Genomic DNA, 17,733 nt, shown 5'->3' with positions numbered 1-17,733 from the left:
CAATGAGAGAGAAGGACTTTTCCATTCCTATTATCTTCCTCAGCATCCTTGTACAGAATGTTCTTTGAACTGAAAAGGGCCAGGAAAGCGAATTTGAGAGTTAGAGCCAAAGATAGACACAGATATCATAAAAATACACTTAGCTTCATTAAATCAATTTAAACCCAAAGCATCCTGCCAGAGCCTTCTATTTTGAAGCTTGAGCCCACCCCACATAGAAAGAATGTCAGGGTCAAGGCCAGGATCTGCACTGAAACTTCTCTCTCACTAATGCTCCCGCCCACACCACCCTCTCTCCCCACATTTATGTACTTCTGTCCTATTTCTTGGTCAAGCTTCTACCTCATTTTCTGGATCATAATCTGCCTCTGTCCTCTCATCTCAGTGTTTTCAACTGAATCCTCAGTTACCAGTGTTCTGAAGGCAGAGTCAGCCTCTCCTTTCGAAGTGTGCAGCCCCTTCCCTGCCTCCTCACTAAAAGGCATGAGGTGGGATATCAAGAAGGAGCTGCAGGCTGTGTTTTTGAAAGTCCTTGTGTATGTGATTACGGTACCACGCTGCTGAAAAATAAATGTTGCTCTGGGATTTTTAAAAAGTCAAAGGTGGATGTGGGAGGGATGATGGAGTGGAGAAAATATAGGAGTAGATCAGGGAGCTTGAGATTTAATCCCAAAAGAATTCTACAAAGATCATTAAACTTCTGACTTAAGAGCATTAATAAAGGAAGAAGTTATTAAGAATCAGCATAAATTCTGTGAGAGTAAATTCAGTAAGATAAGTAAATTGTCTTATTTCCTATTTGGATGGGTTTATTTGGCAAAGAGCAAACATGGTAAAAAAGATAAGAACATATGACACTTATAATGGTAAAGGTAAAGAAATGGTTACGTAATTAAACAATTTAGTTTACTTTTTGCTGGGTTTAATATTTTATTTTTTTGAGACAAGTGTCTCACCAAGTTGCCCAGGCTGGCCCTGATCTTGTGATTCTTCCTTCTCAGCCTCTGAATAAAGGTGTGGGCCACCATGCCAGCTAAACACCCAAATAATTAAACAGTGGGTCTCTTTAGGTTAGAAGTTACAGCAATTGCCCACAGTATGCTGTCCTTGGTTCTGGCCTTCGAAGAGCACATGTTTATGGGAATTATAGAAAGTATGCTAATCAAATGGGAAGGTTTGAAATAGAACAGTTAACATGCCAAATAATAGTCACAATTTAAAAATACTTCAACTATGTTTTCAGAAAGGTCAAAAATTAATACATTTATATAAATCCTAATGGAGAAAGCCGGAAACATCAGGAATGGGGTCAAGTCCCTCTAGTTCTTCACTCTTTGGTCCTAAACTTTATATCAAGCAGATATACTGACTGATTAATGGTAAAAAAAAAAATCATTTAAATATCCTAAACAAAGAATTAATTTATAGAGATGATTCTGGAAATCTACTCTCCTTTATTAATGCTAACTCTATGAACACCTGTATTCAAATAACACATCTTTAATTGCAAATATTTAGCATCACTTTCTCCTCGTACACATCCACACATAAACAGCTATAACAGACTGCACAACCTTTGTGTCTTCACACCCTCTATGGAATAATGAGTGTAGGCTCCCTAATCTCTGCAGATGTGTATCCAAGAGGGACCCTACTAGCCATGTGTGCTTTCCTGATTATATGCATCTTTCTGTAATCTCCAAATTCCAATACTCAAAGGTATTCATAAGCTGGCAGTATACTGGGAGGCTTTGGGATTTCAACAAATGTCCACATTTTCAGCCATACAAAATGATAATTTTTTTTCTTTCATACTCCTTCCAAAAATGATTTAAAATAGTTTTTATCCACTTTCAGATTTAAATAAATAAATAACATTTTCTTAAAGAACTATAATAAACAAGAATGAATTTTTGATACCATGTGCTAAGAACTTCTAAAGGCCCTAAAGACCTTGTATCATTCGGTTTCACATTAAACAATGCTGTTCTTAAATTACAGCAGCAAATCTCTAATACAGAATAAAAGATGCATTTAATATGCACAGAATATGGACTTGCTTCCTACAGTAAGCTCTCATAGGTATCTATATTGTTTATTTTGAAAAATCTCTAAAGCTTGGTGACTGTCTAGAAGTTTCCTGATAAATCATCTTTTGAATATTTAGTGGTAATTTCAGTCATCATGATCTGATTGAATAAAACAACTGTTTTCACTGATTTATTTACTTGATTGAAAAAAAAATCACATATAAGTAGTATTTTATAGTGATAGCAACCTCATACATTGACTATCTTAAATATTTTTAGAAAATATTAAACATGTTCAGATTCCTTGCCTCTTTTGTATGTGAAAATCTCATATAAATATAAATGTTCAATAAAATAACTACTACCCCACCTATGTACCTACTCTCTGTTTAGCCCATAGATATACAAAAGATAAATTTATTTCAATATTTGAGTACCCGTTACATTTCAATGCTCTACAAAAGCAAGATACATCACATAATACAAAAATAAAGCACACTAAAAGATTGCAACCCAGGAAGCTAGCTTTGGAAAATCTATAACATGAACACTCGCTAAATGGAGAATAACAAACGAGTCACCTATCGGAATGCTTATGATCATGGTATTTGAAGTCAGGCAGCACTGGTCTGAATCCCTGCTTTATCATTTACTTAATTTTATATCTTAAATCACAGTCACCTCACTCTCCATAAAATGCATGAGCTTTAACTGAGAAAATGTTTAGAAATTATGGCACTGGCCTGAAAAACAGTAAAGATTCAAAAGTGGTCTATTATCATGAGCTTCACTAAAACATGAAATATCATTGAACGTTAGAAAAAAAAGAGAGAGGAAATGAAGGAAGGGTGGAAGAGAGGTTGAGACAGAGAGAGCAAAGGAAAAAGGAAGGTAGGTAGGTGATGGGGAAGGGAGAGAAAGAAGAAGGAATGGAAAGGGAAGATGAGAGAAGAGAAAGAAAGAGAGGGAGAAAGATCACATTTTAACATTTAGTTAGAAAAAGAGATGGAAGAATCAAGAACGCTCTCATGAAATAGTCACAATTGAGGTATATTTCTGTTTTAGTCAGTTTTTCATCACTGTGATGAAATGACCCACAGGGACAACCTGGAGGAAGAAAAGTTTATTTTTTCTCATTGTTTCAGTCTACAGTTAGCTGACTCCAGAGCTCTAGGCCCAAGGTGAGGTAGAACATGGCAGAAGGGTATGGTAGCTCACAACATGGCGACCAAGAAACAAAGAGAGCTCTACTCACCAGGACAAAATATAAACCCCAAAGTCATGTCTAGTGACTGATTCCCTTCAGCCACATGCTAAATCCCTACAGTTTTCCCCAGTTAATCCATTAGTGGATTAATCCACTAATGGGGTCACAACTTTCATAAACTAATCAGTTCACTTCTGAACATTCTTGCATTGTCTCTCACATGAGCTTGGGGGGATACTTCATATCTAAACCACAATAGTTTGCAATACATATGGGATTTTTCAAAGAGGAGATAAGAAGAAAAGGTATTTTGCATTAGAGGATTACACATAAAATTAGATGAGTCAGATGTTCCCCAGATGCATACAGTGTAGCTGAAGTAAATGGTGTTTGGAAGAGAGAAACTACACAGAAAAAGACAACTTTGTAGGAATCTTAAAATGCCAGCCTGGTAAGTCTGGACTTAATTCAGCAAATGCTTGAGCAAGATAGTGAGAAATTTAGTGTGCACCTTTGCAACCATGATTAAGATGGCAGCATTGTATAGGGAGGAGTGAAAAGGAAGAATATGAGGAGGACACTTACTAGGTAGACTCTTACAACCCCATTAGAAATGATTGGAAGTTAATGAATAATGTTTAAAGATGTGAAGAGACAGAGAATGCAAAAGGTATGGCAGATCCAGAACTCCAAGGGTGTGACAACAAAGGAGATATTGGAGGGGAGAAATTTGAGTAAAATATAATTGAAATTCTAAGCCTCTACATGACTAGAAAATTCCTAATGGTGTTCAAAAACTAGGAAATCTGTAGGAAGATCTAGTTTTAAGTTCCTGATGATAGGTTCAGTTAGTGGTGAATTTGCACTACCAGTGTTGAGAGAGAAGGCTCATCATGTAGCTGACTAATGTGGACCTTGAGCTTGTGAGAGTGATTCAGAATGGCCATATTGACTCGGACCTCAAGTGCCCACCTACAAACAGATTGCAGTATAGTTGAAATGGCAACTTCAACACATTGAAAAGAAAGTAGGCAAGACAGTATTGAAACTTTTCCTATCATCTTACAACTTGAGAGTACACAAATGAACTGTATAAATAATGTAAACTTAGTCTCAGTTCAAAAGCTCATGGTAATGAGCATATTGTCATTTAGAGCTCAAGTAGAAAATAAAGTAAAGAAGGGTAACCAAGGTCGCAAAAAGAAGTGAAGAAAATAAAATACCAAAGAGAATATAGAACGATGGCATTAAGTGAGAGTCAAAACCTCCTTCAACATGGACCTTGAATTCAAACAAAAGAGTCTTATTTTAAAAGTTAAAACACAAAAGCAGAAAAATCTTGACAGCATACTAATTTGACAAACATTGTTACATTATTCTGTTTTGTTTTGTGAAACAAAGTGTTTCTTATTGTTGATGAAACATCCTCTGTGCTTCACATATTAAGCATACTTCCAATTAATATGGAGAACAAAGCAATGTGTAACTGCATGAAAGATCTTCAGCAGTGAATGAAGAAATTTCAGTTCTTTAAAGTAAAAGAGCTTTTAATTTAACTATTGGATCAATCTAATGAATTAGCATACATTATAATTTTTATTTTTATTTATTTTTTTTTTGAGAGAGAATTTTTTAATATTTATTTTTTAGTTTTCGGCGGACACAACATCTTTTTTTTTTAATTTTTTATTGTGGGTTGTTCAAAACATTACAAATTTCTTGACATATCATATTCCACACTTTGATTCAAGTGGGTTATGAACTCCCACCTTTACCCCATACCCAGATTGCAGAATCACATCAGTTACACATCCATTGATTTACAAATTGCCATACTAGTGTCTGTTGTGCTCTGCTGCCTTTCCCGTCCTCCCCCCTCCCCCCTCCCCACCTCTCCCCTCCCCTCTTAGTTGGTAGTCTTTTGATGGTTTCTTCTATTTCCTCAATTGATATTGGTCTGTTTAGGTTTTCTATATCCTCCTGACTCAATCTGGGCAGATCATATGACTTAAGAAATTTATCTATGCCTTCACTATCTTCTAATTTGTTGGAGTATAAGGATTCAAAATAGTTTTTGATTATCTTCTGTATTTCTGAAGTGTCTGTTGTGATATTGCCTTTTTCATCCCGTATGCTAGTAATTTGAGTTCTCTCTCTTCTTCTCTTCGCTAGCATGGCTAAGGGTCTGTCGATTTTGTTTATTTTTTCAAAGAACCAACTTTTAGTTTTGTCAATTTTTTCAATTGTTTCTTTTGTTTCAATTTCATTAATTTCAGCTCTGATTTTAATTATTTCTTGCCTTCTACTTCTTTTGCTGTTGTTTTGCTCTTCTTTTTCAAGGATTTTGAGATGAAGTATGAGATCATTTATTTGTTGGTTTTTTCTTTTTTTAAGGAATGAACTCCAAGCAATGAATTTTCCTCTTAGAACTGCTTTCAATGTGTCCCATAGATTCCGATATGTTGTGTCTGTGTTTTCATTAATCTCTAAGAATTTTTTAATTTCCTCCTTGATGTCTTCTATAACCCATTGATCATTCAGTAACCTATTGTTCATTCTCCAAGTGATGTATGCTTTTTCCTTCCTTCTTTTATCGTTGATTTTCAGTTTCATTCCATTATGATCAGATAAGATGCATGGTATTATCTCTACTCCTTTATATTGTCTAAGAGTTGCCCTGTGACATAATATATGATCTATTTTTGAGAAGGATCCATGTGCTGCTGAGAAAAAAGTGTAACTGCTTGATGTTGGGTGGTATACTCTATATATGTCAATTAGGTCTAGGTTATTAACAGTGTTATTGAGTTCTATAGTTTCCTTATTCAACTTTTGTTTGGAAGATCTGTCCAGTGGCGAGAGAGGTGTGTTGAAGTCTCCCATGATTATGGTATGGTGGTCTATTAGACTCTTGAACTTTAGAAGAGTTTGTTTGACGAACATAGCTGCACCATTGTTTGGGGCATAAATATTTATGATTGTTATGTCTTGTTGGTGTATGGTTCCCTTAAGCAGTATGTAGTGTCCCTCTTTATCTCTTTTGATTAACTTTGGCTTGAAATCTATTTTATTTGATATGAGTATGGACACTCCTGCTTGTTTCCGAAGTCCATATGAGTGATATGATTTTTCCCAACCTTTCACCTTCAGCCTATGTATGTCTTTTCCTATCAAATGCGTCTCCTGTAGGCAGCATATTGTTGGGTCTTGTTTTGTGATCCATTCTACTAGCCTGTGTCTCTTAATTGGTGAGTTTAAGCCATTGACATTTAGGGTTATTATTGAGATATGTGTTGTTCTTCCAGCCATATTTGTTTATTTCTGTTACTAAACATGGTTTGTTTTCCTCTTTGATTATTCCCCCCCCCCTTTATTGTCCTACCTCCCACTGTTGGTTTTCATTGTTATTTTCCATTTCCTCTTCCTGTAATGCTTTGGCGAGGATGTTTTGAAGAGATGGTTTTCTAGCTGCGAATTCTTTAAACTTTTGTTTATCGTGGAAGGTTTTAATTTCATCTTCCATCCTGAAGCTTAATTTCGCTGGATACACAATTCTTGGTTGGAACCCATTTTCTTTCAGTGTTTGAAATATGTTATTCCAGGATCTTCTAGCTTTCAGAGTCTGTGTTGAGAGATCAGCTGTTATCCTGATTGGCTTACCCCTAAATGTAATCTGCTTCCTTTCTCTTGTAGCTTTTAAAATTCTCTCCTTATTCTGTATGTTGGGCATCTTCATTATAATGTGTCTAGGTGTGGATCTCTTATGATTTTGCACATTCGGCGTCCTGTAGGCTTCTAGGATTTGGGATTCTGTCTCATTCTTCAAGTCTGGGAAGTTTTCTTGTATTATTTCATTGAATAGACTTCTCATTCCTTTGGTTTGGAGCTCTGTACCTTCCTGTATCCCAATGACTCTTAAGTTTGGTCTCTTAATGTTATCCCATATTTCTTGGATGTTCTGCTCATGGTTCCTTAACAGTCTTGCTGAGCTGTCTATGTTCTTTTCCAGTTGAAATACTTTGTCTTCATTGTCTGATGTTCTATCTTCTAAGTGTTCTACTCTGCTGGTAGTATTCTCCATTGAGTTTTTAAGTTGGTTTATTGCTTCCTGCATTTCTAGGATTTCTGTTTGTTTGTTTTTTATAACCTCTATCTCCCTGTATAGTTGCTCCTTTGCTTCCTGGATTTGTTTGCGTAATTCGTTGTCGAAGTGGTCTTTCATTGTCTGATTTTGCTGTTTAATGTCTTCCTTGATACTCCAGATCATTTGAAGCATGTATATCCTGAATTCTTTATCTGACATTCCATCTGCTGCAGCTGTTACCTCTTCTAAAGTTGCATTGACCTGCATTGTTTGTGGTCCTTTCTTTCCTTGTCTTTTCATACTGCTTGCGTATCTTTCCTGCAGGTGCGGGCGGCGGCTCTGCTCTCTCCTTATTCCAATTGGGGTTTCGTGGCTACCACGCCGGCAGGTCACTGGGCCTGTTCTGGGAGCTGGCGGCGGCTCTGTTCTGCCCCTGCTCCGATTGGGGTGACGAGTGTACCACGCCGGCAGGCCACCGGGCCTGATCCGCCGGTCGGTTGCAGGTTTGCCTACCCTGCAGGTGCGGGAGGCGGCTCTACTCTGCCCCTACTCCAAATGGGGTGACGTGTCTGTCGTACCGGCAGGCCACTGGGCCTGTCCCGCTGGTCGGTCGCAGATCTGCCCACCTTTCGGGCACGGGTGGAGGCTCTGCTCTGCCCCTACTCCAATTGGGGTGTCGTGACTACCCCGCCTGCAGGACGCTGGGCCTGTTCCTGGCATGGGCGGCGACTCTGCTCTGCCACTACTCCAATTAGGGTGGTGTTTGTACCACGCCAGCAGGCTCCTGGGCCTGATCCGCCGGTCTGTTGTAGGTCTGCCTACCTTGGAGGCGCGGGCGGCGGATCTGCCCTGCCCCTCCTACCACGCCTGCGGACCCCTGGGCCTGATCTGCAGGTTGATCACTGGTCTGCTCGCCCTGCGGACACGGTTGGCGGTTCCGCTCCGCCCCCACTCCAATTGGGGTCACGTGACCACCACACCGGCAGGGCCTGATCCGGGCGTGGCAGAAGGATCTGCTCTGCCCCTACTCCAGTTGGGGTGATGTGTGTACCACACTGGCAAGCCACTGGGCCTGACCCGCCAGGCTGTCACAGGTCTGTTTACCTTGCCCGCGCAAACGGCGGCTCTGCCCTGCCCCACCTACCACGCCCATGTACCACTGGGTCGCGGGTCTGCCCACCTTGCGGGTGCGGGTGGCGGCTCCGCTCCGCCCCCTCTCCAATTGGGGTCACGCGGTCACCACGCTGGCGAGTCGCTGGGCCTGCTCTGGGCGCTGGCAGCGGCCTGGCTCCTCCCCTCTGGCTCGAGGACAAATTGAGGAGACTCGGGTGACTGTGCCTCACCCCCCCTACCAGGAGACCAACTGCTTATGTCACCGCTGGTATTGATGAAGTTCTCTCCTCTGCCGCTTTCTGCTGACATCAGATCTCTGCCATGTTGGTATCCTATGCGAATGGCAGCATTTCGTTCCCCTTGCCAGGCAACCAAAGCAACGGGTGAGTCCTGACCGGCCCTCAGCAGGACCCGGACCGAGAAGCAATTTCCGCGGGCTCGTAGCCCCGGGCCAGGGAAGTTCCGGGAGCCGGAACTCGGCCGCTCCGTGCTCTGTGTAAGCTCCTATAAGTGTAAGCTCCAAGAAGCAGTCCCGCGGGCTCAGTTCCGGGAGCCGGAATTCGGCTGCTTAGTGCTTGGTGTATGCTCTGATAGGCGCAGGGTCCAAGAAGCAGCCTCCGCAGGCTCCGCAGCCCTGGGCCAGGGCGGTTCCAGGTCGGTTCCGGGAGCCGGAACTCGGCCGCTCCGTGCTCTGTGTAAGCTCCTATAAGTGTAAGCTCCAAGAAGCAGTCCCGCGGGCTCAGTTCTGGGAGCCGGAATTCGGCTACTTAGTGCTTGGTGTATGCTCTGATAGGCGCAGGGTCCAAGAAGCAGCCTCCACAGGCTCCACAGCCCTGGGCCAGGGCGGTTCCGGGTCGGTTCCGGGAGCCGGAACTCGGCCACTCCGTGCCCTGTGTAAGCTCCTATAAGTGTAAGCTCCAAGAAGCAGTCCCCGCGGGCTCAGTTCCGGGAGCCGGAATTCGGCTGCTTAGTGCTTGGTGTATGCTCTGATAGGCGCAGGGTCCAAGAAGCAGCCTCCGCAGGCTCCGCAGCCCTGGGCCAGGGCGGTTCCGGGACGGTTCCGGGAGCCGGAACTCGGCCGCCCCGCGCTCGGTGTTCGCTCCGATAGGATCAGGTTCTAAGAAGCACCCAGGCGCTGTACCCTAGCAATCTGTCTGCAAGCCGCAGGCGAATTGCAGCCTGAAATTACCTGATCTATGGCTGAATGAGCTGCGGTCAGTCGAAAACAGGGGTGGTGACGTCAGTTTAGCAACATGGTGGCTGCTGGCCTCCTCTGTGGTCTGACCGGTGTGGAGAACCGAGATGGACCGCTTCCTTCCCCCGTCTCGAACCCAGAATTCAGCCCTGAGTACGGTGCTTGCGCGGCTGGCAGAAACTGCAGCGCTGTAACCCTGCGTCTCTATCCCAGTGCGCTCTGCCACATTATAATTTTTAAATAATACAATATATTCTTCTAACACGACAGGTGAGTGTGCTCTGAAAGCAATTTTTTTCTAAATGGAAATCCAGCATTCAAATATGGTGATATAAATATATAGAATTTGGACTTTTATTCCCTGCATTCCTAGCAATCTAAAATTTTCTAGTATAAGTATATTACCTTTTAACATCTCTCATTACTTTCAACATCCAAATCTGAGAAAATGATACAACATGAAAGTGTATCATTTCCCCTTCCTGCTTTCTGAAATTCTGTTTTAGGTTATCCAGTAGAAAACTTATTGAATGTAGTTAATTGTCTTTTATTTCTAAAGTTGACATGCATATTGCCCATCTTTCAGAAATATGTAAGCCACAATTATGGAGTCCTCATCTAAGCACTGTAATACCTAAAGTCTCTTATTGCAATTTATTTTTTTTAAAGATTAAAAAATAGAAAATTTAAACTTTAGTTGAATGTAAAAACGAATGTAAAATTAAAACTTCAGTTGAATCAGAAGTTTTGTATTTTTGCAATACATTATATAAAAACATGGAAATTTGGACTGATATAGTCATTACATGGGTTTTAAAACAAGCACTGAGTAATCCGTTGTCTGTTTTTTAGGAGGTAATCGGAAGAGCACTGCAGTACCTTGGAGCATATGGTGAACTGAGCATCACAGAGCAGGTTGTGGCTGTGATCGATGAAGAAATGTGTATCAACTGTGGTAAATGCTACATGACCTGTAATGACTCTGGCTACCAGGTAAGAATCCTGCTGGAATAAGATGCTAATAACTTATACTAACTATGCCACTCTTTAGTGCACAGTATTATTTTTAATATCATTTTATCATCCATAAAATTGGAGGGAGAAATCCAGCTAAAAAGAAACTCACAGACAGAAAACCGATGGACATGAGTAAAGCCTAGGTTTTGATACTAAGAAGGCAGAAGAACCTCCATACATTGCCATTACCTGAAAGGGCTTGATTCCGTCTGCCTAAAGATAATTCTCTTCCACTCAATACTGAGAGCATTTATACTACAGTAACAAAGAAAAAGCACTGTCAACCACCAGTTGTGAAGGTTGGTCCCAGGAATTCTTTGTATCTGGTAAAGTACACAGAATGTAATCTTTACCACATCAAGTGAGCCATAGTTACTTCTCAGGTCCTTGTTCCTCAGCAAAGAGTCTACTGTAGTTTAAAAAAAAAGAGAGGGAGGGAGGGAGGGAGGGAGGGAGACAGAGAGAGAGAGAGAGAGAGAGAGAGAGAGAGAAAGGAAAGAAAGAAAGGAAGAAAAGAAGGAAGGAAGGAAGGAAGGAAGGAAGGAAGGAAGGAAGGAAGGAAGGAAAGAAAGAAGGAAAGAAAGAAGGAAGGAAAGAAAGGAAAGGAAACAACTGGGTATTCAGCTTCTTTGGGGTGGGTTGTCCTCTTGAAAACATGTCCTATAAACGTCTCCTTAACGTTTGATTTATGTTTTCATTTATCTCCTATGCATTTATAAAATTCTGTTTTTGACAGAGCATGACACAATTATGATCTTGAACTAATTGAATTTTAGATATGAATAAAAATTATAATAACAATAGCTTTAAATGTAAGTTTTTTCTTCAAGGGCCTGACTTATTGTGAAAATGAAAGAATGTTTTTAATATATGGAGTTTGGAGAAAGCAAATTTTAAAATTTGCTCAAAACTACTAACCTACTAAAATTGGTAAAAACTGTTGAATCATATTATTTTTATTAATTTTTAAAAGATATATAGAAATAAAATAAAATAAGATGATTTTTAAGAAATGATGAATGGAATTTTCTAGATAAATAATAAAATGCCCCATCTTTAAAAAGTAAAGTCCTAGAACTATCATAGATAGCATCATGGTTGTAATACCTTAAATCTTAGCATATAACTGATACCCTGGAATTCTAGCCTTAAGCAACTTTAGTAATAAGTCTCCTATTAATGAAAAAAAGATCACAGTTATATGTTAGAAAAAATTTAGAAAGTGCTTCTTTGACTCTTTTCTCTCAAAAGATTAAAAAATAGAAAATTTAAACTTTTAGTTGAATGTAAAGTTGAATATAAAATTAAAACTTCACAAATGGTTACATGTAACATCATTTGAGTATGAACTTTTTAAGGAACAACAAAATATTGCAGTTGATTCTCCATAGCCACAGGCTCCACATCCATGACTCAACAAGCCTCATATCAAAAGTATTCAGGGAAAAAAATTTCATATGTGCTAAACATGTATAAACTTTTTTACTCCCCAATATTACCTACAGAATACAGCAATAATGAGGTACATAGCATTTACATTGTATTAGGTACTACAGTGGTATAGAAATGGGAGGGATAAGTGTAGGTTATATGCAAATATTATGCCACTTTATATAAGGGACTTGAAAAGCCACAGATTTTGGTATTCACAGGGTGCCCTGGAATCAATCCCCAATATCAAGAGATGACTAGGTGTCTTAAATTGGATTATAACACAAACATGAGATAGGGAGAAAAATCACAATCACAAAATTATTAGAAAATATAGGATTTGCAGACCTGGCCTCAGGGGTAAGTGGGGGCAGGGATACTTACTGTCCCACATAATTACCCTCAGCCCCTACCTAGTCACTCCAAATTAGTACACAGACTGAGTGAACACTGAATTTGTTCTGCAAGTGAGACTGCACATCAGGTCCCTAATTCCCCTCTGCCCCAGCCACCTGCCCCCACACAGTCCTTCCTGGACTGTGCCTTCCCCAGAGGACTTCCATATTGTTCCCACTGTTGAAATGGTTTCCAGCAGGGAAATCATCATACTCTACAAAAACTCTCAAGCCTCATTTCACATTGGGTATTTTTATTGTTTATCCTAGATTGAAAGAAAAAGGAAAAAAAAAAAAAAAGAAGTTATCCAATTTCTGGAAATCCCAAGCAGTTTTCTGAGCTTGAGCCCTAGCCCTAGTTCTTGTAACTGAGGACTGTCAGGGTCAGGGTGGGACACCAGTTGTCCTGGCTCTCCATTCAATGATTTGTCCCCTTGATTGGGGGACAATGCCTAGAAGTAGCTTGAAAATTCTCAAACCACAAAGCTAGTTTTTTTTTTTAACTGTTTTCTTCTAAAAACTACATGCATGATTTGAAATCCAAACAGGCACATTCTTGACCCCACGTAACAGTAACACTTTGCACTGTCAAGAAGGAGAATGTGAGGAGGAAAAGGAGAATGTGTGAAAACACCCCCAACATCCTCAGGTGAAAGACACCCCATCCTGGTTAGATGGGCAAGACCTGAGCTCTGCTCAGAACAAAGAAAACTAGAGAATTACTGTGTTATGAAATATTCCCTCACACAGGGAAGGAAAATACCTCTAAGGAATTTTGAACATTCTGTTTCTAATTTAAAAGGATTTTGTTTCTCTCTCTTTTTTCCTCCTCTGTCAGTTCAGCTGTTGCTATAGTTGCACTACAGTGGTGCTGGCCCTGCTTTCTCTGAGTATAGCTCCATTGCAGTGGAGAAAAATGTTGATGATAAGATGGGGGCATTCTTGACTCTGGTGGCAGTAGCATTAATAGTCTTTATTTCTGTTTATAGGCTATACAGTTTGATCCGGAAACCCACCTGCCCACGATTACTGACAAGTGTACAGGCTGCACTCTCTGTCTCAGTGTCTGCCCTATTATCGACTGCATCAAAATGGTTTCCAGGACAACACCTTATGAACCACAGAGAGGCTTACCCTTAGCTGTGAAGCCTGTGTGTTAAGGCGATTTGCAAAACAGTTGCTGTGAACTTCAATGTCGCCTACATATGCTTATCTTTTAAAATTGTAATCATTGCGTTCATTTCTTTCCCAATTAAAATATATATACAACTTCTAACTAAATTTCTATACTAAAAAAATGTCTAATTCCAGTGACCAATTAATGATCATAAAATAGAATAATTCTTTTCTGAGGATAGCTATTAAGTAACTGTGTAGCAGTTAATTGGATGTTCACTGTCAGTTGTCTATTGTGAAAAATTAACTTTTTCATGGCAATTACTGTGATAATTTCCAAATAGCCCTGTGCTGTGCTCCATCTTTGATTTCTAATTGTAAGAGAAATTAAGTATTCTGGAACAGAACACACTTTAACATACAAGAAAATGTTTCTGATGAAACATTTTTGTAATTAAAAATTACCTTTCATTTTTAATACTGCTTCTCAGAAAATGTAATTAGTACCATAGAGTACAAATGAAGAAAGTCAAATAATTATTTACCAAGGCAGGAAAAGAAAGTCTAAAAGAGAGTTAATAGAACTTTATGAAGGCCCCCTTGCTCTCATAGCTTCTTTGGGGTGCTAGGTGCCAAAAGTGAGAATATTTACCACTCATGCCTGAGACAGGTGTCCAAACTGCTCACCAGTGGACCACATGACATTCTCCTTTAAATATTTAAACTATGTTCCTAATGAAATAAGATGTTACGATGGCGCTCTGGTTAATGCCACTCTTTTACTGTGCACAGATCTGCTCTATCTGCTTTTAATAGTAACCTTTATGATTATAGCAATTAATGTTCAAACAAAGCCCAAACTATACACGGCTGAGTCATGTGCTTCATTATTCAAGAATGAAAAATATAGTATTGATAATGTGCATGTCATGTGCAAAACCAGTTTGACTACTTTCTATCTTACCATTTATGTTTAATTTCAAGCCATAGAATAAAAAAGAAATTTATATTTTCTGATATTAATAAATAATATTTTTCTATTTCTCTATTTTCATAATCAATAAGTAGCATTACATAAATTCACTTTCTCTCCTTTATAGCACATTTTAATATGAATGTATAAGTAGTAAATCAGAAAGTAACAATCTGTGGCATATTTTTATGGCAAATGCAAGATATAGAAATCTGTATGATTGAATAATATCAAATAAAATTTTATAAAGTATTTCAGACATGCTCTTTTGTTGCCTCTTTTACTAATGCAAGCTTATGTCAACAGGTTTGGGTTAGTTCTACAATGAATCCATCCAAATGTATGTATAAGGCCAGTTCAAATCTAATACGGGTGGTAAAGAATAACTCTTCAAATGTTTCGCTGCCTATCCCCCTTACCCTCTTTCTGTAATTCAGTTCTACTGTGCCCAAATACATCCTTGAGAGGGAGCAAACTTAGGTACTACCATTTCCCAAATGAATGAGGACATGATTATGCAGTCTAAGTAACCTGTTCCAAGTCACAGGTTATGTTTAATACACTGTCAGCCTTTCCCCTGTTGTTCATTCAGCCATGATTTATTCAACAAATGATGTTCAAATAACTACCGTGTACCAAGCACTCAACTAGAGTTGAGAGTATGAATGCTCCCAGTCTTAGTCTGTTTGGGCTGCGGTAACAAAATATTATAAACTGGGTATCTTATAAACAACAGAACATTTTTGTCACTGTTCTGGAGGCTGAGGAAGTCCAAGATTGATGCACTGACAGATAAAATATCTGTTGAGGGCCAGCCTTCTGGTTCATAAATGGCTTCTTCTCATTGTGTCCTCCATGGTAGAATGTATGAATAAACTCCTGGGGGCCTATTTACAAGGGCACTCATACCACTTATGAGTGTTCTACCCTCATGACCTTGTCACCTCTCAAAAGCCCTACTTCAAAATTCTATTCCATTGAAGATTAGAATTTCAACATATGAATTTTAGGAGGGCACCAGAACATGGCACTATCTAACTTCATGGCTCTTTAATGGAGAAGGAAAACAGGCATGTTTTTTTGTCACATGTGACAAGTGCTAGGAAAGCAATTTTGAGAGACAGGAATGGGTCACAAGTCCAGATCAGAGAATCTAGTTAGTATTTCACAGAATGTGAAGAGGATAGAATGTTCAGGGAGTCACCTTGGAATTAGCTAGGGCAAAAGGAACATGTGGAGGTAGAGAGAGTGACAGATTTGGATCATGTTAGTATCCTTCAACATCAGAATCCACATTTTATTATTTATTCAGTCATTCATTCATTCAAAAACTGTAAGTGCCTTCTTTATACCCAGTACTTCCTAGTTGATGGTGATTCATCTCTGAGCAAAACAAACCATGGTTCCAGCCTTACTGAGCTTGCCTCTCAATGGTTGACACAAACACAATTCCAAGTAAATCAAGTGCAAATTATAACAAGTGCTCTGGAAGTAACAATGTGGATCAGAGACAAGGGCAGTTGTTTTTCAATCAGTTAGCAAGTAAGTCCTTGCAAAGAGAAGGAGCCAACCACATGAAGAAGAGGTAAGAGTGTGTTGTAGAAGTAAGACCAGAAGCGCAAATGTGGAGCCATTAGCAAGAGCCTGGATTATTCAAATTACCAAAATGGTAACTTGAGGTACTGTAGTAAAAGGCAATTCCTAAAATCCGTAAGAACCATGGAGTCTTTAAGCAATTCCTTGGTATTTATTCCCCCTCTCCATGCTGAGGTTTCAATAGCCCCTTCTATATAGAGATGCCAACAGTTGCACTTCCAAGTTGGACTTCTATTCAAATACCTGAACACTTGTTGGATTTGAGTATTTCAAACTCAAATAAAAATAGTCACTCCCCCTACATTTTATGTCCCCTACCTGCATCCAGTCAGTCACAGTCAGTCATTGTATCTCTAATGCATTTACACAGACTTTCTCTGTCTTCCCTTTCTATACACTGCCAAGGTTTATTCCTCCACTGTGTGTCTGCCAGTTCTTGAGAACTGTGTCCCTCTCCCACTCATTCACCCACTGATCTAGATTACTTATCAGCATCAAAATCCACCATGGTCCTCCACCATCATAAAACCCTCAAGCCCCTCCATGTGTTAACAACTTAAAATGAAAATCAAGACCTCCTAATTAAGCCTCTCATTCCCATTGCAACAGTATGTGACCTTACAGACATACCTCTGGGCTCTAACCAAAGTAGGAAGATGAGTACAGTCTTTCGAATTTAATACCCTGCTGTCACTTAATTGCTTGTGACCTCAGACAATGAAACCTCAACTTCCTAATGTGTAAAATTGTTATTAAAATAATTTATGCCTCCTAAAGCCATTGTAGAATAAAGGGAGATACTGCCATTTAATCTAAAGGACACATCAAATAAGCATTCAGTTATTGTTTTCTTATTTTATTTTAAAAAAAAATTTTTTGTAGTTGTAGACCGACAGAATACCTTTATTTTATTTGTTTATTTTTATGTGATGCTGAGGATTGAACCCAGTGCCTCACGCATGCTAGTCAAGCACTCTTCTGCTAAGCTATATCCCCTTGTTTTCTTATTTTAAAGAATCCTATGTGAAATATTTACAAAACAAATAAAAGTTTTGAATATATATCATATTGTCTCTTTACTTAGATAGTAGGATTTTAAGATCTAAGTGTTTATACCAGAGCTAGTTGTAAATTTTTCAGGTTAACTCATTAATAATAGGTTAAATATGATTTTTAATCTGGTTTGCATTAAAAATTGTTTATGCTAGAGTTCTAATCAGGTTATACATTGCACTACATAGAGTCTTTCAATAAAAATAAAAATGAGACGACCAAAGATTCATCTTATATTAGGTACTCTGATGAGAGCCTGTCTCTTTAATAAAATAATTTCAAAATTTATACTGACTTTGTATAATAGAAAGGAAGAGCCTTACTTATAGATAATAGGATTTTTATATAAAACATGCATTTTATATAAAGCAATTAAAAATAGAGAACAAATTCTTCTAGTGCTGTTTTAAAACTACATAGACAAAAATAAGTAAGTAAATAAAGCCAAATTGAAATCTAAAGAAAGCATCTCATTTAACCGCCCAGGGCTTTGGTCATGTAGGGGTAATCAGCATCATTTCAT

The 17,733-nt window shown here is 39.1% G+C and overlaps 1 protein-coding gene across 1 annotated transcript in view; it reads left to right on the top strand.

Annotated features, from left to right (window-relative positions):
- Dpyd (dihydropyrimidine dehydrogenase) overlaps positions 1-14,813 on the top strand; it is a 798,929-nt gene extending 784,116 nt beyond the window's left edge. Inside the window, exons 22-23 of the mRNA XM_027935067.3 lie at positions 10,482-10,622; positions 13,462-14,813. Of these exons, the coding sequence (XP_027790868.1) occupies positions 10,482-10,622; positions 13,462-13,632 (312 nt within the window). The 3' untranslated portion in view covers positions 13,633-14,813. The remainder of the gene's footprint in view (positions 1-10,481; positions 10,623-13,461) is intronic.
- The last annotated feature ends 2,920 nt before the right edge of the window (positions 14,814-17,733 follow it).

Source organism: Marmota flaviventris, chromosome 10 (assembly GCF_047511675.1).
Source record: "Marmota flaviventris isolate mMarFla1 chromosome 10, mMarFla1.hap1, whole genome shotgun sequence".
Classification (NCBI taxonomy): domain Eukaryota; kingdom Metazoa; phylum Chordata; class Mammalia; order Rodentia; family Sciuridae; genus Marmota; species Marmota flaviventris.
Note: the sequence above shows the minus strand (reverse complement) of the source record. Positions and strands in the feature narration are given on the sequence as shown.